Here is a 26,541-nt window from a genome sequence, read left to right as displayed (position 1 = left end):
TATTGTTTGAAAGCTTTTTTTTGTTTGTTTTTTTCTTTGTATCTTCTCAGGGATAAACAAATACTCTTCCTTGAAAGGAGTAACTTCATGGAACAACTTCAGACTTCATGTGGAGGCTTCTAAAAATCCTTACATCTAGCATTACAGTTGGACTCAATGATCTTAAAGATTTTTTTCTAACCTTAATACTTCTATGATTCTATGATCATGTGGGATTCATTTGTAATTATAGCATTAAATATTTCTAGGCTGTGATTCAGTTCATTTTTTATGAAGTCAGTTAGAGGATTGTTTCTTGATCTTTCAGAATTCTAATATGATGTAGTGCTCTGAAACGTACAATAGATCAGTTTAAATAAACATGTACAGGTAAATTTAAGAACTGTTTTGGGAGAGTTTCAGGGGCAGCTGTGTAACCCTCAAAAGTGACCATAACCAATCTGATATATGGCCTGGTGAAACTGAAACATTGCTTATCCTGAAAATGCTTAAATTTTCCTCCTATCATTTTTACAGGAGAGAATGGAGCACACCTAGACATGTACAAGCAGCTCGTAGAAAATACAAACAGAAGCTTAGCAGATGGATTAGTAGCTCATGGCTTCAGTTAAGGATTACACCCTATTCTCTTATGTACAATGAAAGCAGAAGAAGAACAAAAATAATAATAAAAGTATTATACCTGCTCTAATTATCAATAGCTTCAACATATTACATAATAAGCTATTGTCATATTTTTAAAAACATAATCAAATAGGTCACTTTTAAAGACAGATTTTTACCGGACACTCAGTACACAAAAGAACTCAAAAAGAAAACTCTACTGCCAATGAAAAATTTATTAATGACAAAACAGAGGCAGTGACTGATGATATCAAAATCAATTAAACAGGACAGAACTGAGGCTAAGGCATAAAGTGCCTTTTATAAAAGTAGCCTGATACATCAGATAAAGGAAAGCAACAGAGGGAAATATAAAGCAGTAGGGAGCAGATTATCACAGAATTGACTCAGAAGTATGATATTACAAGCAATATTTTGAAGAGAACTGACAGGAACCAGATTGCATCTGTCAAAGCCAAAAAGCAAGAAAAAAAAAAATAATTAAGGTTTTGTGGCAATTACATGTTTCTCTATATCCATACTTCAGAGTGGCTGAAACTTCCTTTCCTACTGCAAATACTGTTTCCTCCAATACAAAGCTCTAGGCAAGCAGTTTCTCCCCTTTGATCCCCATTACTCACTACTGCTTTGTTCTGCTTCTATGTAGATTATTTCATTCCCAGTACACTCTGTTTGTTTGCTTGTTTCTTTTTCTCTCATTTTCTCACTTTTTTCTTTCCCTTTTCTTTTGTTCTTTGGTCTACAGTCTTTCCCGTGATTTTACTTTCCACTCCTCTCTTTCACTCTCAGTTCGTCGTAACCTTCTACCAAAACCCCTTCCTCAGCACATCTTTTCCCATGAATTATCTCCAATCTCTTAAAATACTGAAAGCATTTTTCTACCTAAATCCCTGCATCTCCTACTGTCCCCTTCCTCTTTCTGGACCAAACAATCATTTACCTTTTAGAAAATGTTCTTACCCAGTTGTCTTCACAAACTCATACCAAAACACTAGCTCAAGAAATTAATGAGCAAGAAATCCTACTTTTAACTTCCAGAAATGTGACTTAGCATTATCTATCAACTTCACTGGCATAATCTTCTCCCTTAGGATTTTTCATCCTTCATTTTGTAGCCAAAAATATCTCTCTAAGGATCACTATGACTTTATAATCCCCATCACTATAACCTTTTCCTGTCTCTGTACACTCTTATTTTCAAATCTTTATTTTGGGTTTCCATATGCAGCCTTATCCGATGTCACCACGTTATTTACTTTTCCCCTTTTCTGAGCTTTAAACTTTCCCCACATCTGTCTCCCCCTCACTTATGTTGTCTCCTCCCACTACTGATTGCTTTTCCTTGCTGGTCACTCCTATTTAAATAACCTTTAAAACACCCGTCTAGGTGTGCCCCCATATTTAAATTCTCCCTATGTTGTTTTCCCTGGAAAGCACTGCTTTTCCTTTTCTTTTCTGCTTTCTATTCTCACATATGCTGTTTGCTCTAACAGATGTAATTTGTCAGGTCTATATTGCAAGGCCATCAAGGCAGAGACCTTATTCGCTCCCTCTTTTAGCACAGAAGAGAAAGAGAGCAAGAACACCTACAGTATTACATAAACAACAGTAGTAAAAATGACACAGCATTAGCCTAATACAGGAAATGAATACTCCTTGGTGTGTTGTACATCCAGCCTGTAAGCAGACTTTCAGCCCTAAGAATTTGCCGACAGGCAAGAGGGGAACCTTTGTTGAATAGCAGCCAAAATTAATAGATAAACGTGCAAATAAAACCACTGTTTGCAATATACTTTAAGGCAACAAAGAAGCACATGTGAACCATTAAAAGTATTCACAGTACATGAATAATTTAGCAACATTTAATAGGAGTACAGTGATCACCCCGTATAGGAGTGTAATCAAGGCTTAGTTTCCCACGGGTTAAGAAGTATATCCTGAAATCATAGACACATGAATTCTTCCCTTCTGAGCAGAAAAACAGGACGTGTCTAAGGAAAGATGAGATGAGTGAAAACTCAGATGCTACACTTTGTGCGACTGCTTTGTTTGGTTGTGTGTGAAACATGCTTAGAATATACCTTATGCTACAGATTTTTATTGGTCGGGTGTAATTTAAGTTCAGTAATTACATAGCAACCCAATTTTTCATTAATTCAGGTTTCTCTGTGAAACTGTAAGTCTCTCATCAACACTCCTGTTTCAGTAATTCATTGTACTAAGATGTAAACTGAATTCAGATTCATTCTATCTTTGAAGTTTTGCCCCTTTCCCTAGGTCTGATTTTGAGGATAGTATATAAGCATGAGGTTCCAGAATTGAAACAGCAAATGAAAGTTACGAACCACATTCTTACATTTCTGAAAACTGTTAAGTTGTTTATTCATTGAGAAGCATAGTTCATTTGTATAAAATATTGCTCTGTACTGCTTTAATATAAAATTGGTTCTTTAATTCCCCCCTCAATTTGACAGTTTAATGTGCTTCTTATGAAAGATTTTTCTTTAATGTTGTATATACCTGTCCCTAACTGGAAAATAATAAATGAATATACAAGTAGTAGCAGCTTTCTGCATCGTCTAGAGACTTTTTTTAAAAAATGGATTTAGTTTTACATGAATTTTCTTCATTGTCTGTGTCCTTACACCACCACAATTTTGTGTCTAAATTGTATTTCAGGCTGTTTGGGTAGGAAGGACTGCCTGATCACTACAAATGATGAGTATACACAGTATACTTAGAGAAATTCTAAGATTTTAAGGTAGGGAAGAACAATAAGCTTTTGATAGAAAGGTACTTTCGTTCAAAAAATCTAAATAGTGGTAAGTGACAGAGGAAATGCTGTAGATAAAGATATTCATGAAAACCAGGATCTAGAAATACTTACAATACGAACAAGCCAAGCCAATGTAGAAGTAGATGTAGAGTAGTGAGTGTTGTAATGATAAGGTGGAGTCTGATCATCTTCCCACGTCTCATACCGTTCTGCATAGAAGACTGCTCTCTTTGGGTTCAAAGCACCAATAGGCTGCAAAGGGATAAGAGGTCAAATATATTATCGGCTGAAGGGCAGCATGTCTGAAATGTCATAGGTTAATTCTGCATTAAGATTCACTACATAGGAGACTGCAACCAAACTCATTCCATGCTGTAGTAATCCCTTCAGATTGCTATAATCTTAGAAATTTCTTTCAAAGGCTTTGTGTACTGAAAGTCTTATGACTTTCCTTATTTTAATTGACAAATATAAGTGATCCACATCTGCAAACTTTCAAGACCTTGAAGTATGAGTTGTTTCCCAATTAATTCAGTAACGTTGTTCTGGAAATAGACTTCTAAAACTGCATTTAAAATGCATTGAGGCCAAACTAATATTTCTGTTGCTGTCATTCACCATAATCACACAGCTAATGAAAACTGACTTTTGCTCACACAGGATACTTTGTAATGCACAGTTCATGATGAAAAGATTTCACACGGAACTGCTGGTGGTGTCTGGTGATCCTAAGCAGAAATACTTAAAAAACATGCATAGTCCTGCAGGATTGGATGTACTTTCTGACTGAACAAAGCCATGTTTTACTGAACAAAACAAGCTTTATACTTAAATACAATACAATATGGAAATTATTCACAAATTCAAAGTCCATTCTGGCCATACTTTACAGACAACCTCTATAAATTAGTTAAAAAACAAAAGAAATGTAAGACAGTAGTAGGAACTGTTGGCTTTGATGTGCCTACTCAAGGGATACATGCTTTTCTAGGGTTCTTTTAACTCACTTTATCTCAGAAATTTTTTTGCAAAAGATATTTGTTATTGTGTGATACAAAAGTCACTAGGATAAAGAAAATACAACAGAAAGTAACTAAACTGTTGAAATAAATATGTAAGTGATCTTGAATGTGTATTTCCAGATAAGATAGCAGTAGTATACTTACTATCTGCAAAGAATGTTCGGATTTTAGCTTTTGTAGTAAAATTAATCAAACACACAGTTTAATACTTAAAGGGCTGCATACTTCTGCACCAAATAATAGTATAAACTTACTATAATTATTTGTATTAATCAAAAATTAAGAGTTAGAACTGATATCACTAAGGGAGTTACAACCTGAAATCAAAAGTACTCAAGGTCTTTGACCTTTTTCAAAATGCTAACAGGTATTTTCCCATTTCATTCCACCCCACAATTCTTCTAGTGAGTTAAAATCCAAAGTCATTTGGAATGGAAATACCAGTACAAGGTCAAATCAATGGGTTTCACTACACTGCATATGTAACAACAATTTTAAAGCTACAAGGATTTTATTCCTTCAGCGCTGCTATGTTTTTTGAGATGGCTGTTAAAAAGGTTGACAAAGAACATGATGTTTACCAATTTTACATATTACAGTTTGTTTTTAAATAGCAGTGTTTGATGAAAACTTACATTTTAAAACATTATGGTTTCAGTGTTTTTCACATGAAACACTCTGGATGCCTAATACTTTGCTGTGTCATGGAGATGTTAATAGCTTTCTCATACATGTAAAATGTATGAGTAATCCCTAAAGATCAGTGTTATCTGGTGCAGATTGCACAGCAAGACCTTATGAAACATTCTTGAAAAAGTAAGTATAAGCCATTTCCTAACACCTTCCAGGCATGTTTCCCAACTACTGCATAAATAAACAAACAAACAAACAAACAAATACTTGCATTTTTGTTATACTCTGGTTTGTTACACATCCTGCCACTGTCAGGATACGCTGGCATTATTATAGCCTATAAGTTGCCAATATATAAAAATGGTTGTTCAGCTACTTCCTTGACGGAGTATCTTATTAAAAGACATTATTTTCCTATTAAGACTGACTAACTGTGCCAGATACATGCACTTTGCTAAATTATATCGGGACACTGCTTTGCTTCAGGGACTGCATGGGACCTGCCGATACCACCCTCGTTTAAGGTACTGTGCATCCACTGCTCTGGCAGGACAAATTCCAGTCCCCAACTGTGCTTTTCAAAAGCTAAAGCAGTAGTTCACACTCTCACCTGTTAACAGGAGATGTCACCCTCTCTGAGAAGGAAGCACAAACTGGCAGGCAAATCGGTGAGACTGCATTTTGCAATAGACAAACACCCTGACAGTATCTCTGCCCTTCACTGTGAAGGTGCATCTTACCCTACGCTGCAGTGAGTTCTGAGGCTACAGAAGACAGAGGCATCATCTGCCAAAATATACATATATGTTTGAAGCCACAGTAGGGAAGGGATATGGTGATCAATGCAAGACTGAAAATCACAACTCCAGGCCTTTCAAAATATATTTGAAGCTGATCAGGTATCTTTCATCAAATAAGCTATGTGTTTCCATTCTTCAGTGTAAATTGATTACAGTAACATGAACTGAGAAGCATAACTGATGCTCAAAAATAATCATAAGGTATTCCATTTTATAGACTAGTTTAACCCATACCTTTAAATAACCCTTTTAAATAAATAATATATATATATAAATATATAGAGAGGCAGAGTAGTTAATGAAAAGGTACTTCCTCTCAAGAACTTGAGAAGAATTTTCCAAAGTCACACAAACCACAAATGCAAACACACCATCACACTTTCTGTTTCTTCAGGGAGAAGTGTTATTTCAATTTAAAAGATAAAAGATACAAGGTTGTAAGATGGTGCATTCCCATTTTCATGTAAAAATGCCTGCACAAGTAGCTAAAATAATCTACTTTCAGAAGACACATGTTCAATTTATTAAATGATAAACGTAAAAAGCCCTATTCTGAAGATTTCCTTCATCCTCATCAATATTCTTTTCAGAGTCAGAATCCATTTTTCTTTCAATTACTTTCAGATTCATTTGAAGAAAAATGCTGAAATGCACAAAATATCTGCTGAATAAAATGGACTCTTTAAGTGAAATATCATGAGAGTCATCTCCTTTCTTGAACGGTATGGAAATTTTCAGGTGAAAATCTCTGGGAAGAATCATTTCTGGAAATTACCCTTTCTTGCCCCAGAAAGAAGGAAAGAAAGAAAGAAAGAAACAAAAGGGTGAGGTAGATCTTGTCTTCAGCTAGAAAGTCTCACCTCGACTCCTCAGGACAAATCCTAGATTGGATGAACTAGTGATCTGGATGGTAGCCTGGGATTCAGGAGATACAGGTTCATTTCTGTCATTCCACAAAGATTTCTAGTGTGTCCCAAGTAAACTGCTGAGGAATAACTACAGCTTGCAATACAAAGGTGTGCTAGAAATCCCTGAGCCAGTGGGGGGGGGGGGGCTGGCATGCAAACACACCACCATGTATGCAAGGATGACAAGTGGAATCCCAGCAGCAGTGCAGCTGTCTCAACGCAGCACTGCATGGGGAGGAGAGCTGGGAGCTGCCCAGACTCATACAACTGCAGCTTCTGGTTCAGCATTCCATCAGCTATTTCTGGCCTGTGGGGAAGAAATATAAGGAACATCTGATCCCCCTTTTCTCCCTTTCTGTGCAGTAATGGAGACCCCTATGTGAAACACTTCTCCGCACATTAACAGAGAGGACTTGAATGTCCCCTGATGCAGGAAGCCATACACACTGGAAATGCTAACAGGAAGTGCCCATTTCTCTCATCTTTTTGTTGTGCAATTTAAATACTTGTTGATTAACCACAAATAGATCAGCCTGTGCGTACCAAATGACCAGGCATTTTCTGAAAGCAAAACCTTCTGTAAATAAAATAGTAGGGAGTAAATTCAGAGAGGTCTGTACCTGGCTTCCTTAGTGGTTTTCTAATGTCCATGTGGGAAAATGCTGTTACCCAAAGAAATGCTAACAGTTCATCCTTTCTTAAAAGACATACATTTTCTGTAAAGACTTTAAATCTCAATTGCACAAAGTACCAGCTAACCCTGGTTTACTCTGATGAGTAAATAGCTAGATGATCATCCTGCTAGATGACAAGATCTACAGTAACAGTAGTCTCTCACATTTCTTGTGCAATGTGTAGGGTATGTGGAGTTCTGGGCACTTTTCCATAGCATTACTGTGCCATTCTCAGCCCAGAAAGTCTGAGGTTTTGTCAGGTTTTAATCTAATACCATGGCTATAAAATGGAGATAAATTTTATTTATGGATCAATCTCTGTATCTTAACATAATGGAAGAAAGTAATTTTATTTCCATTTCAATAAGAACCTGCTGCTGTGTGAACTAGTCAAAATGACTTGCAAAAACAATACAAATGCAAAGCTCAACCCATGTCCTATGTCTCAGTCCAGTACCTTAACCATAAGATTAGTACAGAAGCTGAATTTGAGTCTCACAAATTGTTCTGAACGTTAAAAAAAAAGTTCTTTTTATGACGTTTTATAAAATACTTTTTCCAAACATGTTGTTTGTCTTTTTATTAAAAAAATCCCTCTGCAAGGACTCATACCAAATAGTATTAACTTTTCATAAAATGGTTTTATAAGATATTCTTTACTCCAACCAAGCAAAACAACTCGCTTTATAACAATGTCTATCCAGCCACTTCACTTCTGATATACTAAAAGCTGCTGTTTGAGTTTATTTTATGCTCCTTTTTCATTTAAAAATAAAGTATTTACTTTAACTTTAAAAACACACTGCTATTCATGTCATTCTTTTCTATCTGGTTAATCTCTTTAGACATCTGGCCTTTGAACCAATGTATTGTCAATACATCTAGTGTTTATATCCACTGGACATGTTATGTTAGCTCATGTAATATTTACTGTTTTGCCAGCTATCTTCATAGAACTACATTCTCTCATGAGAGCAGAACTGAACGTAGCATCCAATTTATCCAGCCATTGAAATATTCTGCTTATCTTGACTCTAATTCATGCAGCAACTACCTTACCTGTTTATATCTCTCTGTTTAGCTTTTTTTTTTTTTTTTTTTTTTTTTTTTTGGGTGTGGGTGTGTAAGGTGCTCTGCAATATCGTGGCTGGGTGCAAAAGAAATCTTGAGCATGGCTTTGTTTGGCTCTAGCTCAATACAGACTGAGCTTTTCCTGACTGCTTGCTTTTTTACTAAAAAACCACACCAAACAACAACCTTTAAGTAGGACATCTTAGGATGGTACTTTAAAGTGTAAAATAAATCATAATTTTATCCAAATTTGTAAACAGTTTTTCTTCAGCATACCAATATCAACACTATCAAATATGAGTTCTGGCAGGTTCAAAGTACCGGAGTTTCACTCAGTAAATTAACATTTTATTTAAGAAAAGAAAATGTTTAATTGTGTGGCTTAAACCAAATGAGAAACTCGTTTTCCTTCTGATGGTAGGGCTGCGTGTGGTAAGGAGTTTAAGTTACAGGAACTGATCTCATTTTTCCAGTGAGTGGCTCTTGATAAGCCCATAAACTCCATTCCACAGCATACACATTTTTGGAAGTATTAAGTGTGGTTTCCCTTGAAATATTCACACTTCGATGCATTCATTTGCATTATTACATTTAGAAGCCTTGGGGCTTTATCACTTCCTTTTCTTGAAATGGCACAGTAATAAGGAAAAGTGGTTATGCTTATCACCACCCGTCAGTCAAACACCTTCTATATTAACAAAATATAATTTTTTCCACTCAATGAATGGGCGTGTGATGTTTCATACACATGTCAATATTAGTATTACTTTGCCTGGTGAAGAAATCATTTTATTTAACAGGATGTATGACTGGAAGTAAATGAGGAGAAATTCCCATTTACACTTTAATGAGCAGGGACAATGCAGCATGTCAAAACCATGCATTCACTAAAATTTAGGAGTAAAAGTCAAACAATTTTGCACAAACAAACCATATCACATTTTAAGTGTGCTGAAACCCTGAAAACCTCAGTGTACAGTAAGGCCTGCATACACGTTTCCTGTACTAATGTTTAATACCACAGGTATTCTTCCAAAGGAAATCTCAGTGACGAAGAAAATAAGCAGATCACCTGGTGGTTTGATAGTGAAAAGATAATCTATGTACCTATGACAGCCTCTTTCATTAGCTTTTCATCCTGTCAAACAATAAACATAACCTTTAACCTTGTATATGTAATGAATAAAACTTGAGCCTACACTGTCTAATCAAATGAGTGGTCCAATATATCCTGCTGCTATGGCACCTTCCATGCCCATGGGCCCTGGTTTTAGATTTCAAATTATAACTAAAAGCAAAAGAAAAACCTTGATAGGGAAATTTCCAAACATTTCAAAGAAAAAGGGCAGAGGAATTTTCAGGCTAATATTTAAATATAATTGTTCTGAGAGAACAAGCAACATCTGGATGTAAAAGTACCACAATAAGGAGCGCTACATAAAAACTGAATAAAATTAAATGGAAGGAAAGAACAAGTTACACATTCAAGATGGCTTTGCAGTAATGTAAATATTTAAGTTTGAGTTAAATGCAAAAGGCATATGTTTTACTCTGTCACTGACACCATAAGCAAGCCAAACACATCTAGTTCCATTTCCACAAAACATATGAATTGCATTCATCGTGTATGCTCACTCAGGAGTTGTGATGTTGCAACAGTGGCGTAACATGTTTTATTCAGAAAGCCTAGGAATCAAAGGTTAAAAAATTGCAAAAGTACTGTCAGTGATCATAATTGACACTGGAGCTTTGCACGAACTTTGTGAGATAATACACAAATTATTTATTTTTTTAGAAGTTAGATTCAGCATCTATATTTAACTACCAGAACTTTTTTAAACCAACAAAACAAAGCATGATAGGTGCTTTCTCTTTAAATTTCATTGCTTTAGTGGCTTCTGCCACATACGCAATAGTGTTAGAATTCCAAATAATTTCAAAAGATTGTTTGAGGGGTATTAGTTACTAAATATTCAGGATAGAGGCTCTGTGAAACCTAAGAAGGGCAAACTTGCAGGAAGACAGAAGGTCAGGAACTAACAAAGGAGATTTTATCCATCAACAGCTTAGCTGGAGGTTCTGATTTGCCATCAGATCCGCAAGAACATTTCTCCATTGCAGGGTAAAACCTGACAGAAGGAAGTGGCTCCTCATGGAAAGGATACTGTGTGTGCCGGCCCCAGAGGTCTGGCTGAGGCTTGATCGCACATCCCGGTTCAATAACATGAACAATAAATCACTAACTCCTGCTTTTAAGCACTGGGCTACTCAGGATTCACTTCCCTAACAAGGAAAGAAGGGGCTTGCCTACAGATATAGGACAATATTGAAAATGAAAACAGAATTGCCACAGAAATACTTCAGATACATTCTGATTTTGAAGATTTTTACTGATAATGCACAAATTGAAACAGGTTGCTGTTTCAATGCATAACAGCCCAAGTGCACAAAGTAAGGCATTTCATGTTAAACTGGCCACTGCCTTTTACAAAAAGTCATTAATCTATTTTCCCATCTAAAATCATTGTGAAATGAAACCTATCAGATGCTATTATAATGAACACTGGAAACATTTGATAATTACACCCTTTTATCCTGAGGGATCTCACAACACTTCATAGATTGCACACATGTTCTCTCACACATCCACGAGGTAAATGCAGCTCAGATATTGCCAGAAAGGAAAGACCATTCTCCTTAACTAGTTCAGTGTAGGCTTTTTTCCAGGGGTCAAAACCCTAGCTTTTCCAGAGGAAACCACTGGCAGCTTTTGAATAAGAGAATGCAGTTATCAAATTGGGTAAGAAAATGTCCTGGAGCAAAATACTGCTGTGCACATTGCATGGATTCTTGAAACGTAAATAACATGGAACTTGATTTTACATTTCCTTTTAAGGGAGAGCACTACTAGGAGTGCAGCAATACTTAATAAGATATACAAGCACTAATTCCATAATGAGTCTTTACTAACTCATGAGGAAAACCTATCTATTCAACTATCAAGCTACTTCCTGTAGCAATTACATACCTTAATAGGCTGCCATAAAAATTTGGATCCAAGCAAAACTAAGTACCTCATGACGGACTCATGAGACGCTGACTAATCTTGTTGCACTTCACCACATGTAGTGCTATTAATACTAGAAAGAAGTGAGTTTGAGAGAGTTTGAAAAGTGTAAGCATCATAATGAAAGGTTTATCACTATAAACAACTCCAAAAGAAATATTTTTATACATGCTAGCAAGTGCAAGATGATCACTGGCCTTTATTTAACTCATGTCTGTGGAGCTTCTTTTATTGTTCTTGGCACAGATTACAATAGCATTACAAAATTGAAAAACATATTTGTGAAACATATCTATAATACTGTGAAATACTGTGTCAGAAGTTTTACACAACATAAGTAGAGTCTCAACCAATTTGTTTACATTTGAGGTATACTTTGAGTGTAGTTTAATTTCTGCGTTTATTTACTTGTTTATCTAAGAAAAAGGGAGAGGAAACCTAGGTGTCTCCATCTGCTATTACGCAATCAGGTTCTACTCAAATTATTTTGGAAGTCTCACAAAAGTAGGCTTCCAGGAGCAGTTACATCTGGAGGTACTGCAAGCACACTTTCCAACAGGGATATGAGACTGTGGGATGCCCAGGGTGGGATCTTTCTGCTGCTGCCCAGGACGTGTGCTTGCAGGAAGAGGAGGAAGAAAAGCAGACTTAAGGCAGAAGCCCCAGAAATTCTCATCCCTGACCAGCAGCAGAAGGGAAAGCAGGGGCTGCAGCACAGGGGTGCAGAACAGACCTTGGGGGTCACTCTCTCCTCTCCAGCCTCACTCCTTAAGTCAGTGAGTGACAGCCTCCTGTGGTTCTGAGCCTCACTCAGCTTGTACAAGCAACTTCACGCTCCTGGCTAAGGAACTGCAGCAAGGATGCAAGAAAGCTGCAAGAAATTCCTGCTGGGGATGTTGCGAGGCTACCCACCTTCACCGGTAAGAAAGTGCATACACTTTCCTAGTTGACATGAACCAGGAAAGATACTTCTCACAACTCAGTTTCAAACCCTGTATTTTGCCTTTATTCCATTTGGCCAAAAGTAGTGCCCCTCCATATACTTCTGCTATGCTTGGCCAGAACATACCTTCTCCCCAGCCTGTTGACACAATCAGAGTATCAGAGCTGGGTATAGCTGGCAGTCTGGTGCTATTAGAGAAACAAATACTAGGAACTGTTCTATTATAAAGCACCAACTGCTCGAGTCTGGCTAGAGGACAAAAACCACAAATAACGATAGGGCGGAGATACTCCAGGATCTAAAATACACAATACTTGTTTACTGAATAATCATTAAACCAAAAGGAGGTGCTGCTATTACATTACTCGTCTACTGAAAAATGAAGTGAAAAATTAGCCAAAGCTTCTTATTTCCAAAGGACCAGCTTTCACAATCTAAGGGAGATAATTAGTGAGATCAAGTGGTCTGACACATTCATGATCCGCAAGTCAGAAGGTACAGAGGAGTTGCAGGTTTGGAACCAGATCAGTCAGGGACACAAAAGCAGCATAATGTAGAGATTCAGTATAAAAAGATTCTAAAATAGAAAAGCCCATTTCAGACTTTTCTGACTTAAGATAAAAAACTAACTTAGCCAGACTATAAGTATAAAACAAAATCTCCTCCTAAAAGTGCTGGCTGTCTTTAACAGAATTGACACGTACCTTTGAAAGATCTCTGAAGTTTCCTGGAAGGGTCAGGTCTAACTCCTCAGACTCATAGTTTGTTAAGACCCACGGAAATACAGGGTATTGGTTCAGATCATTGTATGTTCGTCCTATTAAGAAAGAAAAAGTTTTAAGAAGTAGGAAATAGTGTCCACTACTTCAGCTGAAAAACAATCTAGCAGTTACTTCTATTGCATCACATACTCCCAGTTCCCACCACTTGACAGAATCAGGTATAAATCTTCCAGACAAAAGCAACCATTCAGAGGCACTTATCTTGACTCAGAAGTCAATGCAGAAATCAGCGTAATATAAAGAGCGCAGTATTTTTCAAGATAATCTAAAATGTACCATATGCCAATAAACACTTTCCTTTTTATTTGCATTAAGTTTTTTTCATAGCATGAATGTTGAAATTTAAAACCACTAGACTATTATTTTCCTAGCAACTGCATGGGGTATCATTAGCTGGCAAAGATTAAATGAGACTCCAAACAGCAAGGGGATAAAGTTGAGGTTTGAAAATCTAGGTCTACCCTAGATAGACAATATTAATCCATTATTCCTCATGGCTCTTCTTCACTGAAGTGAGATTTCGCTGCAATAGTGGAATCAAAGTGGAGGAAGTCATGTTTGCTTTAACACTATTTCATAAGCACTTTGAAAATCAAAAAACATTTTTCCTCCCCTAAAAGCCTAAGCTGACTGCCCCAGGCCACCCTCTCCAAACATAATGAAAGAAACATCAATACCATCCCAGCAGCTCACATGTGCAAAAGCCATCTTTAGATACAATTTCAAAAGAACAATCTGCAACTGAAGTGAACTGTAAATTATGAATTAATTACCAGAAAAATTGTGTTTGGGAAACACTGTTTTTTCTGTGTCAGCTGGTGGTTAGTAGTATCTAACATTTCAGTGATAAGACAAATGAAGTTGCTTAGTAACAGAGCCATCCACCATATTGATTTACTGAGAACCACACAATATGCAACATGAGTCTTAAAAAACAAAATCAGGTCATAAATATATGTGTGTGTGTATTTATATAATATAATTAGCAGACTGAAATAACCCAGGTTAACAATTCCCAGTCCTGCGGCAGATTTACAGCCCTGTCTCACTAACTGCTTCCTTCCAGGTTCTGGACAGATTCCTGGGGTACAAAACCCGGCACAGAAAAACACAGGCTTCCTTGTTCTGAGTAGCATTTGCAATTCTCCACAAAAATCAGCTCTGCTTTAATGAAATGTGAAACTTTCACTGCTCTACAAACACCTTATTTTTTTAATAGAAGTTGATGGACAAGGAGAATGTTTCTATTTTGTACTTAGTTTCACTGAAAACAGGAAAAGTGCATATCGTTAACAACTGTGTGTCCTCATTTTTACATTTTGAGCACATAGGTGTTCACAAGAATATAAAAAAATAACTGAGGTGCAAATACAACTGTTAAAAAAGCAATACCAGTACAGTGTGCCACACATAAATAAAGATGGATAGAAACAAAACCAGTCCTTCTTTAATACCAAAAATAAGTGACTGCAAAACCATTCTCATAAAAAATGAGTATGAGTATCAAAAAAGTAAGTCAAGAAATACACCAGAATTTATCCATGTGAGGGAAGAAACAGAAAGGTACTCTCTGGCAGAATATTAATTGTTTTAGTTGGGGGGTGGGGGGTGGGGGGTGGTGCGTCTAGATGTCCTGAAGTAAGACAGCTCTGCTTCATTTTCCACATCTGCCAAATCAATATATTATTTTCCTCTTTTGCAAGGGATTAGTTACATACAATTTTTAAAGTTTCTTGAGATGGTCAAATTCAAGGTTTTATGAAATATGGCCTTTATAACACTATACCTGTATATAATAAATGTTTTTCTTACCATCAGAATCCTCAGTTAGGTTAACCAGAAGAGTGTGCAAAAGCCTCAGCAAAAGAAAGATATTTGTGTTTACGTAAAGAGCAGACTAAAATAAATTTAAGATTCAGGAAGAGAATGACTCAAATGACTGTAGTCTATTAAAAAGCATAAACAAGACTAAAGATTCTTCAGAATCAAAAGTTTTATGGAAAAGTGTTCACAGTAATAAAGACCTCGCATTGAAAACACTTTATAGAAACATTTGGAAATGTGAGAACATTTGCAAGAGTTCAAAAGGAAATTTAGGGTTATCCAAAATTATTTTTATTTTCACAATTGAGATTTTCCATACTCTTATTTTAATGAATTTTGATATTAATTTGATTTCATTTCAATTTTAATATTCAGTCAATAAGATTTTGACTCTTTGATCCTGTTCCACATGGGAAAATCACAAACATGTGAATAGCACAAGAAAAGAGCAACCCTAAGCCTAGCTGCTGTACTTGAGTTCTCCTTTGCTGTGTGGTTTTGATAGGTTACTTATAGTACAGACACACAAACAAATTATCATGTGGAATTAGCCCCATTCAGGACACTGCAGTAACTCTTGTGTGCAATTTTTTACCCCATGATGAGAAATAATTTGCAGCAATTTATGTCTCATCTTAGGTAGGATAAGCTACAAACAACGGAGCCTTCATGATTATGTATTTGATAAATATACCCATAGTCTTGTGAAAAAAATATTTACTTCTCTCCTACTTCAATATTTATAAAACATGTTTTATTTATGAAGAGATTAACTACTAAGAGTAGCTATTAATCTGTTTAGAAAAAAGTTAGTAATTTATTTTTCTCAATTCACCAGTTTTCTTTTTAACGCCAACAGATAAAAATGGCTTGAGAAGATGAACCATAATTTAAATTGTGAAAGGAGACCAAACCTACATGATGAGATAAGACCACACAACTATGCTTATCTGAGTGGAGGACAGTGATCTAGGCCTATAATGGGATTACAAATCCCTAATTCTAAACATGCATAAATATTAGTGGTTTAACTTTATTAGGAATGCTTTCTTGATCTGTTCTGGCTTCACAATGATTATTTTCAGCATAAAGTCAGCAGATGAATATATTTAGTCGTCTCATCAATTGTCTGGTTCTTCCCGCAAGAATTATTTGGTTCTTTCTTTAGCTAAATAAATATAAAACATAAACCTGTATTGCTATTGGTAGTCCCTATACCTTTTCAGAAGCTTCAGATTTCCCTCCAAGTAGGCTTACAGAGATTAATATTAAAGGCTGAATATTAAATATCGCAAGCCTGTGACACTAATCTACTTGAACAATAAAACAGGCATAGTAAATGAGATCTCAGAAATACTGGATATGTTTCTTCATTAAAAAAAAGTTTTTAATTAAACCATCCAATTTAATGTTTTTATATGGCACTTTAGTTTTGAAGGTAAAGTGAGCTAGAGACAGCTGACAAAGAAATTATAACTGCAATTCCTTGGTGAAAATGTTAATGACAGCAAAATATTGTTTAATTAGATGATTGCAGCATCTGGATTAACACTCTTTAAGAGCGATGTTCCTGTGCTTGTCTGCTTCTTCACACTTTACAGACATTTTGTCATCTCTAGGTCATTAGGAAAGAATTTTTAATGATTTTTCTAGAAGCAAGTAGTTCGAGTTACATCTAATTAGATGACAATAATAAGCCCAACACATGCAGTAGCTAAATATATACATAATTAACCAGTGAGGGCTTGTACATCACAGAGTAAAAAAGTGGAAAATGCTAAACAGGCAAAAAAAAAAAGAGGGAGGGGGAAGATGTTCATCTGAATTTATTACCTGACTGAAGATGTCTTTTTTTTTTTTTTTTTTTTTTTACACAAACCTTTAAAAATAATCCCTTTCCAGTACAAGAAACGGCTTACAAAAATTATGCGGATAATTATATAAAACTTTAAAAAGCTTTGGCACATAGTATTTAAAAGAATTAAAATTCCAATAAATACAAATACAAACACATATTTCATATTCTGCCATTTGAAAAGGAAAAAACAGCAGAAATCAGTTAAACAGTGAGAAAGATTTGAAAACAAGACTTCTAACTAAAACAGTTGTTTCTAACTATATTAGAAAATGACTTCTTGTTCCCACTCCTCTTGATTCCTTTTGCTGCGGTGGGACTACTTTTAAGTACTTGTAACTGCGAAAAGTAAAAATTACTCTTCCCTATATCACCCAGAGGGTTCAGTTGACATACATGGTGATCACATGCAATATGGCCTTTTCCTAAGTGCCTGAAGAAAGGACAATTAGTATAATCATAGCTGCTTCCAAGCCTTCAAAGTGAAAGGATCCCTGAAATGGCAATAGGTAGGAGGAGGGGGAAGGTGGCCAGGAAGACTTATGTCTACACAACCAGAACAAAAACCAGGGACATGGAGAGTATAACACTGAGACTGATTGATAAGTAGCAGAGTGCAGTGTTTACCTTTGGGAGAAAAACCCAGAGCTGTAAACATGCTGATATATGCTCGAGTCAGAAAAGAGGGACAGAAAGAGGTGAAGACCTTGGAAACAGATTAGAGAGGTGGGAAAACAGTTGGGTAGAGGGCCAGAGAAGCAGGTTGAAACAAGAATTTAGAGAGTCTTGAAAATGGAGAGCAATTCTGAACTGAAATTGCAATCAGGCCAGCAGAAATGATGGTAATCATATAGTCTTGGAGAGGAAATTATCGAGAAAGACAGAACTATGATAGCTGAAGCAGAGACTTATTAAGTCATGAGTACAGATCACAACAGAAAAAGTTAAACTAAAAATGAAACCGGGCAATGTTTCAGAGCTGGTAACAGGGTGATGTAATGATAACAACAACAAAAAAAAAAAGTCATAGAAACATGGATTTTTTCCAAGGGGACACTTCAGTATTTCAAACATTGATTAAAAACTTACAGAATAGCCAGGGGCCATGCTTGTCAGGACAGACATATTGGCAAACCAGGGAGAGATTTAAGGAGAGATCCGTATATTTATTTCAGTGGCTCTGTTCTACAGAGACCAGACAGTCTGTGTAATTAACAGTATTAACAAGCAGGCAAAAGACAAGGTAGGTAGGATTTAAAAGAATTAAAATTCCAGTTGTGGGAAAGGACCCATCTGCATGCCACAAACAAAAGAAATGAGTTGGTGTCAGCAGCCTCATTCCTGAATGTCTCTCTTCCAAGGCTGCTGTTTCCTGAATAATTTCAGAAAAGGATCACAAGAAAACATGAGTGATTTCTTACTGTTTTGTAAAGGGCTAGATGCTAATTAAGCACAGTTGAAGAAGAAAGGAAGCTACAAAGAATCAGCAAAGAGCATATTAAGCCACTTTGTTAGTGGACCTCTGTTTACTTGGAAGAGGAGAAAAAACAATGAAGGGACCTATGTATCACTTCCCAACAGATAATCCACATTTCTTAAGTGCCAAACCTCCACATTTCTTAAGTGATTAAGCTATGGCTCAGATATGCCAAATAAGCCAGTAGGAGCTAAATGGCAGCAACAAATAAAAAGCCTTTGATTCACATATTTCTCAATGGCTAAAAACAATGATACTGTTAGAAAAGAAGACACTGCTTAAACAAACAATTACAGTCTATAACTAGGCCATCACTGTCTACATGAACAATTACTGGCAAACAAGTTGTATCTTTCAAGGAAATATTTCTTATGGGATCTCATTACAAAAGAGTATAATTAAAAATATATTTGGAAATTGGATTTCTAAAGAAGAAAGAAAAGAAAATATGTGCTATGTCTTTACTTGGCAAAGGAGGTCATGAATATATTCAATACTCTATCTTTGTGTACAAAGTAGAAAATCCCATATTTTCTTCTGACTGCCCAGGGTCCTACAGTGTCTACAGTGCACAGAGATTTTGCTTCTGTTTAACAGATGTACTGGGACAGTTATCAGTTCCGTGTTATCAGAGCTAGGGCATCATGTAGCATCATTAAAAAGAATGATTTTATAAAATAGGTCAGTCAATACAAGATGGAGACGAAGAGCTAGGCTGAATTTCTTCTAGAGACTCAAATTTTCCTCCCTCTCTTTCAGGGAGTATGGTCTTTACCTAAATTTGAATTTGAATTTTATCATGCATTGCTGAAGTACTTCATAAAATGGTAGGTAATACTGTGAAAATGAGCAAGTGAGCTTATGCAATTAACAACAATGAGATTACATGAACAAATGAGATTTACCAGTAAGAGACTGATACAAAAAAATCTGCCAGAAATTAAGTGCTTTGAGCCAGAGAGAGACAGCACTAAGGTACTGACCAAGCTGCTGTAAGCTCTTCCAAATACAGTACAAGCTCATAGACAAAGAAAAAAAATTGAGTCACTAATCCTCCAAACCTTAGGCACAGCAGGTGGTACCTGGAACGCTAATGTCAGGCCATCCTATTGTAAGGCAGTTGAATGACATCAAGAGAAACTGGCCTCATGCAACCACCCAGGTGTGTGGCTGTAAAGCCTACTTAGCAGTACTAGTATGAAACAACAGGTTAAAAAACAATTTTCTTCAGAACTCTGAGATACTCTGAAGGAACCTCTTCAGGGTGAAGCTTTTTTACTGATGGATACTTTAGTGTAAGTCACTGCAATTCCTAATTGACTTCAGACATAATGATGTCTTCCAGGTTTGGATGCTTTGGTGATGTACCTAAAAATAAATGACCCTGGATTTTTAAACTGACTAAAAATGAAAAGTAATTTATCAAAAATTGGCTCAGTTCTTGTCTACTCTCATTTAAAGAGTTTAAACACACTGCTTACAGAAGAAATGTATATATAAAAAGGAAATTACAAGCGAAGGACAGTCCCATCGAAAATGTATTGGACAAGAACTGAGGGGATCTAGGCTAACTTCCCAGCTCTCCAGTAAATCCTCCAAGTCTGGGTGAAGCAGTCAGGGAGCCTGCGAGGCTCTGCCTGTGTTTCCTCATCACCACAAGAGCAGCGGATGTGCAAGAGACGCAGAACGGCTGGAGGCAGGCTAGTGTCCAGAAGCAGGAGAGCAGCATTCTTGTGGCACTGTGCCAGAGGTAATAAATGTTCAGCAGGGCTCCTTCCTTCAGCAAAGGTCTGCGGGACTGTGGCTATAATGCTTGGGAACCAAGCTGGTGAGCCTGCATTGGACTGCACCATACAGACTTTCCAGCCCAGGTCCCCGATAGCTTCAGGGACTCCGCTTTGTGCTCCACTGCACAAGGTAAACGTGCCCTCGGATTCCCAGCTGCTCAGCGGTAGCACTTCTGTATCATACTGGGATAATTTGATGACACATTTATTAACATCCATAAGACCGGATGCATGGAAGATGACTACCATATAAGCATAGAGACAACAGCCTAAAGGTTCAAAGCAAGTGAGTTTGACAGCTCCTGAATTCTGCCACTGCCCTGTTGGGAAGAACGCAGTTGGGACTGTCCTCAGGAATGGTCAGTGTAACAGGTGCTACCTTTGGGTTTCACACTCACATTTGTCTTACATCTGGCCTGAGGATAACCTCAAGCATAAAAGTCAGGACCAAGTAAAGATGAGAGTTGTAACGCCAGAGTACAGAGTGATGCCTGGTGGAATTTAATTTGGGTTTCAAATGAAAGCTCATTGGAGTGAAATGTCTGAGGAAGGCTCTCCACAGGCAGGTTCATAAGCAGCATGTGTGCTACAGGCAGGAGTTGTAATAGCAGACAACCTCCTGGAATTCTTTGTATATGGTGCAGAAAACTGTTGCTTTTCACATTTAAAATTACCACAGGAGTTAACACGTAGAAAAGGGAAAGGTGAAAGGAATAATGCCATCGCGAATGTTTAATTAATGACAATTGCCAGAAAAAGCTCTTCTTTTGCCAATAACAAATGGATGTCTAAAGCAGTTATTTCTCATTTTAAATACCTAATCTGATATTATATTTCACCTCAAAGAACTAAACGAGAAAAGAAGCTGTAATCTAATCATACCACAATCCAGGTGACATCTGTACTAGGCAGAATACTGTTGTTATTCTGCTGTCTAGTTGTTGCTGCTGAGAATGATGAAGTAGCGAAATTACATTTTCCCATTATTATTTCCAGACACTCTCTGGCAATGGTTTGTTGACTCTAATAAAGCTTCAGACCAAGCTGTCAGCAGAGGAAATGGCAGGAGGGGAGCAAGGAACTGCCTCCGCAACAATACATGAATCTAAAGTCTCAGTGATAGGTTGTGCATTTTCTGATAAAATTTAATGTGTGTGTTTCAGAATCTATCGTAAAGCTGCAGCTGAATTCTAGAGGGATAAATGAATTCTATCAAGTCACGGTGCTTAAGACTTTGACAAACATAAACATATTATGAAGGATTAAAGAGTCAGAATCCTTACCTGCTATAGTGTTGAGGAACATCAAGTATTCGAAGTTAGATATCTCCCGTCTCTGCCAGCGCTGAGTCATGTTGGAGGATTTATAAAGCTGTCGGGGAGTGGCCAGAGAGATTCTCCTAGGAAATACATTTAAAGAATGATTTTTTTTAAGATTCTCATTAAATGTTAAGATGTAGGGCAACATTATTAGTGTGATTAATTTCAGATTCTCTCAGAGGCTTTTTTATTTTGTTTAATGAAGTCAAGAATACACTATTACCCTTATTTGAGAAATTACTACAATTAAGATCTGTATTTTATTTTACCAGTACTACAACATTGTAATCACTCAAAATAATATATTTTGTGTTTTATTTTATTCTGAATCTGGTTAAAAGACTGGCAGGAAAACAAACTGCAGACCTCCTGGTGCCTGGCTTGTCCAGCAGGAATAAAAGAGGAATACCACTTCCTTGTTTCAAAAGCATGCATTGAGATAAGTTCATTAAGGTGAGTGAGTGATAGATTAAAGTGCCGTATATTTCCAGCACTGGGTTGAAGATATTTACTCCACAATTTGTGCACCTCCTCCATGGTCAGCTACCCATGATCCCCTTCCTATATCCCAGTGAGCTTTGAGCTTTCTATTTATAGGCTGGTTTCTGAAAGAAACAAGGTTTATTCAGTTATCTGCTCGCATGTCCATCTGCCTGTCTCTCCATAATAACTTCTGAATTGCATTTCATTCAAATTTGGAAAAGGAGTAGAAGCTTCTAAGATACTGAATTTCCACACATTTTCTAAATCTTACCTGACTGGATAAGGGAGAAAGAACCAAACTACTGTGCCGTGGAAGGGAAAAGCAGAAAGCTTCAGCTCTTCCATTTTCAATTTGACAACATCAAAATAACCAAATACCATGCACCAAGTTCTAAATTACCCATAGCATATAAAGTCCCCCGTTGGTAAAATATAAGGGACTAGATTCAGTCTAGACTAATGCATTAAATAAAAAACCTTGCAACAAGCAGAAATAGCTTTACTGCTCACGACACATTTCTAGACAAAATAGTCCTTGCTGAAAAAAAAGACAAGGATAATCTTTGGAAGGAGAAAAAATTAATCTCCTCAAATATTATTTTTTTTACAGAAACTTAAATCTTATAAATAGATCAAAATAGAGAAAATGTTTATACCTGTTAAAAAAGAGGATCTCTAATATGTACCTTATTCATGAATTTAAAGAATATATTTAGTATTTATATAGTTTGTCAAGAGTAAATAGGGACACCCAATGCTTCAGCTTTCAGCTGCACACTAAACACACTAGGTGCGCTATTTCTAGACTCTGAACGCTGAGTATTATCTTAAAATAAAGTTATATACAAGGTGTCAAATTGGGCAGCAATTACAAAAATGTGGACCATCTACTTCTAAAGATATATGTACGTACTCCTACACATGCACTAAACCCTATTTCCAGAGAAAGAATGATTGAAAAAGTATGTGATTGGAGTGTACAGCTATCACAAATATATGCCTGTCTTCTCAGTGTGTAGGTTGTCAATGTCTACCATACTTAGGCTTACAAATTGAACATACAAAAATGACCATGCAAGTGTAGGTACACTTCTTTAGTCTCTGTACCTACCCAAAACAGCAACACATAAGGTCTTGCCAGCTTGGCTAGCCCTATTTTATAGTAGACTCCAGGATGCCAATGGTAAATACACTTCACTAGTACAGAGAAGATGTTATAAAGATTTTTTTAAGTTTTTGTTATGCTTAATCTGAACAATTTATCTAAAGAATTATCTGAATGTAATCATACTTTATATTGCATTTTATAGGATAATAATTACTTTTACAGCTAAACTCTCAAAGACATTCCCAGGAAACTTGGACTAATGCTACACACATTAATAAATACAGGAAATAAAAATACTAAAGAGATCACTAAATTTACAAAGCATTTCTGTCACAGATTTTCTGTTCCTCCCATGATAAAAGAACATTTATGCATCAGTACAGCTTAGTAGCTGCTTTTGGACTTTACCCACAATCTCCCAGGGAGTCTCAAAAAATCTATAAACTGTCAAGTGCTGGACTTCACATTTGAATGCCCGATTTGAGCGAAGTCTACAGAAAATCAAAATAGACTAAAAAAGCTCCTTATTTACTCTAAGGTGTTTGAAAGATTTGCAGTTATTTCAGCAGAGACTGGAAAAAATTATGCACAATAAATTGGTTCCACACCTGCTTGTTTCAGTTAACACAGGAAGACCCACTGTTTTGTGTTTTGCTAAATCCACCCAACTTTGATCAAACCGTTTCTCTCCTTCGATATGCCATCATCAGCACAAATGAATGTGCTTCCTTTGCTTCTAGAGGACTGTGAAATACCTACTCAAAATGGAAACTGCAGAACATTCCCTGATGTACAAGGGGATGATCCAATTTTTCAAGTTTTATATGCTTTAAATATGTTTAGAAAACACTTCATAACATTCTGTTGAGGGAAGGGGTGTTATATATCCCATATGTGGAGCATGACCTGCCCCCTTTCACAATCCCTTCTAATTTAGTTAGCTACAATCCAATCTCATACAAAGAATCTTTAAATATCTTGTCAAAAATGTAGCACCTGTGTGATGTTTTGTATTGTGTTACTCCTGTTCAGAAAACAAAAAAAAACCTTGAGAAAGCCACTGGCTTCTGACAACTCATTGATACTTTTAATCAAAGCTCTAAGAGGGGTTTTACGCTTTGATGATATCAAATCTTAGCTTTCTGACTCCTCACCCTTCCCAAAATCCAACCTCTGCAACCAGCTATATTGAGATCTGGAAATGTATCACCCACAAGCTATTGATGTGGAATAAGTGGCAGAGCTGAGCTGACATTGAATATAATAACCATAACAGCCAAAATACTTTTTCTTTCAGCAATAACTTCATCATTTCTATTTCTTAGCTTTAATAACTGGAGTCATTGTTTTACTTAATGCATTAATAGCCCACAGAATTTCAGTGGAAGGTGCTAGCATATGTTTAGTGGGGAAGTATGATACTGTATCTTTTGCCAATTCATTGATCTCTATATGTTTATAAAACCATTGGGCAGCTCACAGTTAGTTTCTAAGCCATGATGTTACCCTCAATAAAAATGCATCAGTAAATTACACCTGAGGTGTTAGAACCCTAAAATGTGGTCTGCTAAAAGTGTAAAAATGCGGGCATTATTCCACCTGTGTAGAATCATATGGAGCTGTAGAAATAAGTTAAATAAAAGGCACAGTAGTGTCTGCCCAGTTGTATCATATGGCACGGTCATAAGGAAACGACAATCAATGCAACATGTCTAAGGAACACTGCAAATGCATTTATCAAAGACAGATGAATTTGATTACCAAATCAGACCAAACTCTTCAACATGTGACTAATTTTAAGGATGTAATTACTTCTTTGCAACATTAAGCACAGGCTTGAATGCTTTGTTGAATCAAAGCATTGAAAAGGCTGTTAGGAAAAGTAGCAAGAAGTCAAACTGGAGACTTGCTTAGAATGGCAGGTCTGTAAAAGTCTTGGGAAGAGATACCAGTTTGTCTGCTTCTAATCCTTTGTGCCATTAGAAGATCATAAATATTGCTTCTTCGTTCTGTTTCCTTCCATCTTTGTTAATCACAGGATTTCTCCATGAAAACAGAAATGCACTTAAAATCCATATACTGCATTAAAAATAATTTACTCCTTCAGAAGGTTTCCATTGTGAATGCAGTTCTTTATGATAATGTAATTAAATTTAGATGAAATATTTATCAAAGTAGTGTCAGAGAGGAAATGTTACTTACAAAAATAAAACTAAAGAACTTTTAATCAAAACAACCAGAAAGATCTGCTTTTGTTAAAATATTTTAAAGTACAGCTTAATCTGGGAGATTGGTCATAAAAAAGGATAAAAGTTTACTCAGCGTAGCAGCTCCTTTTGGTTACTCAGTGTAATTTCTCCATATGTTAGTTACACAAATAAGCATCATTTTAAAAATTAGCATTCCAGAGGGAACATATTCATAGGAATGGAAACTATATTCTAACATCAACAAAATATTAACTACAGAGCAGTTATAGAGCCAGATTTTCCCTCAGCTACTCCACTGCAATCCTACTGAAGACAATAAGGGTAAGTAGACAGAAAAAAAGGAAAAAACATGATTACGGGGTCTTTATTGTGCATAAATCATGACATGATTATGCAAGAACAAGAAAGGAAAAACTTCACTACCATATGCCAGATTTATTCTGAAGGCTAGCAAGCCCATTTTCGATTCAAATTGAATGTAATCAAAAAGATATGGAAATAACTGCATATAATATTGAAGCTTAAACTTTTCTAAATAATTATATATCAACAAACTTTTTCAGACAATTATTCACTGAATAATGCACAAAGGATATGAATTTCAAAAGTAAAAAATGTCACTATAGATATGAAATTCTGATTGAGAAATTTGCATTTTGTTTGTTCTAGAACAAGTGGCCATTTTTATTTCAGAAAAGAATACTATTACCTTCCATTTAGAGACAGCAATTCCTTTAATTTGAGTATTTGGAAGAGCAATGCAAATATTAATAAGATGCACCTTCCAAAGAAATGCCCGAAGTTCCCCTTGATCTTAGTGAAAACTTGAGAAATTTGGCAGTTTGCCTAAGAACTTCAGCACGTTCAGGAGATCAAGCCTTAGGCATCATGAGACTCTTCAGCTCATGACAGGGAATGATGTTCAGCTGGGAACAAAATAATTCTCCAGTCCTACAAATGCTTTGACACTTCAGAGTATTTCCACATTCTGCACTGGGATAAACCAAGGACAATATGAAGTTTTAGTTTGTAGGAAATGACTTAAAGAAAGAGAAAGACACATCCCAGACTTAATCATCCACTGATGATTAAGTAACTGGCTTTTGGCCAAGGCAGGCCAAATGGAGATCTGAGCCCAAAGCACCATATTTTGTGAATTTCCTGTGGTTTCCTAACTC

The 26,541-nt window shown here is 36.3% G+C and overlaps 1 protein-coding gene across 3 annotated transcripts in view; it reads right to left on the bottom strand.

Annotated features, from left to right (window-relative positions):
• NBEA (neurobeachin) overlaps nucleotides 1-26,541 on the bottom strand; it is a 510,074-nt gene that overhangs the window by 73,178 nt on the left and 410,355 nt on the right. For all 3 annotated transcript variants that reach the window (XM_056329059.1, XM_056329057.1, XM_056329058.1), the window contains 3 exons: nucleotides 21,527-21,642; nucleotides 13,223-13,335; nucleotides 3,512-3,652 (listed from right to left, as the gene is read on the bottom strand). In XM_056329059.1, coding sequence (XP_056185034.1) covers nucleotides 3,512-3,652; nucleotides 13,223-13,335; nucleotides 21,527-21,642 — 370 coding nt within the window. The remainder of the gene's footprint in view (nucleotides 1-3,511; nucleotides 3,653-13,222; nucleotides 13,336-21,526; nucleotides 21,643-26,541) is intronic.

Source organism: Falco biarmicus, chromosome 2 (genome assembly GCF_023638135.1).
Source record: "Falco biarmicus isolate bFalBia1 chromosome 2, bFalBia1.pri, whole genome shotgun sequence".
In the NCBI taxonomy this organism is placed as follows: domain Eukaryota; kingdom Metazoa; phylum Chordata; class Aves; order Falconiformes; family Falconidae; genus Falco; species Falco biarmicus.
The sequence above is the reverse complement of the archived record's forward strand: the minus strand, read 5'-3'. Positions and strand labels throughout refer to the sequence as shown.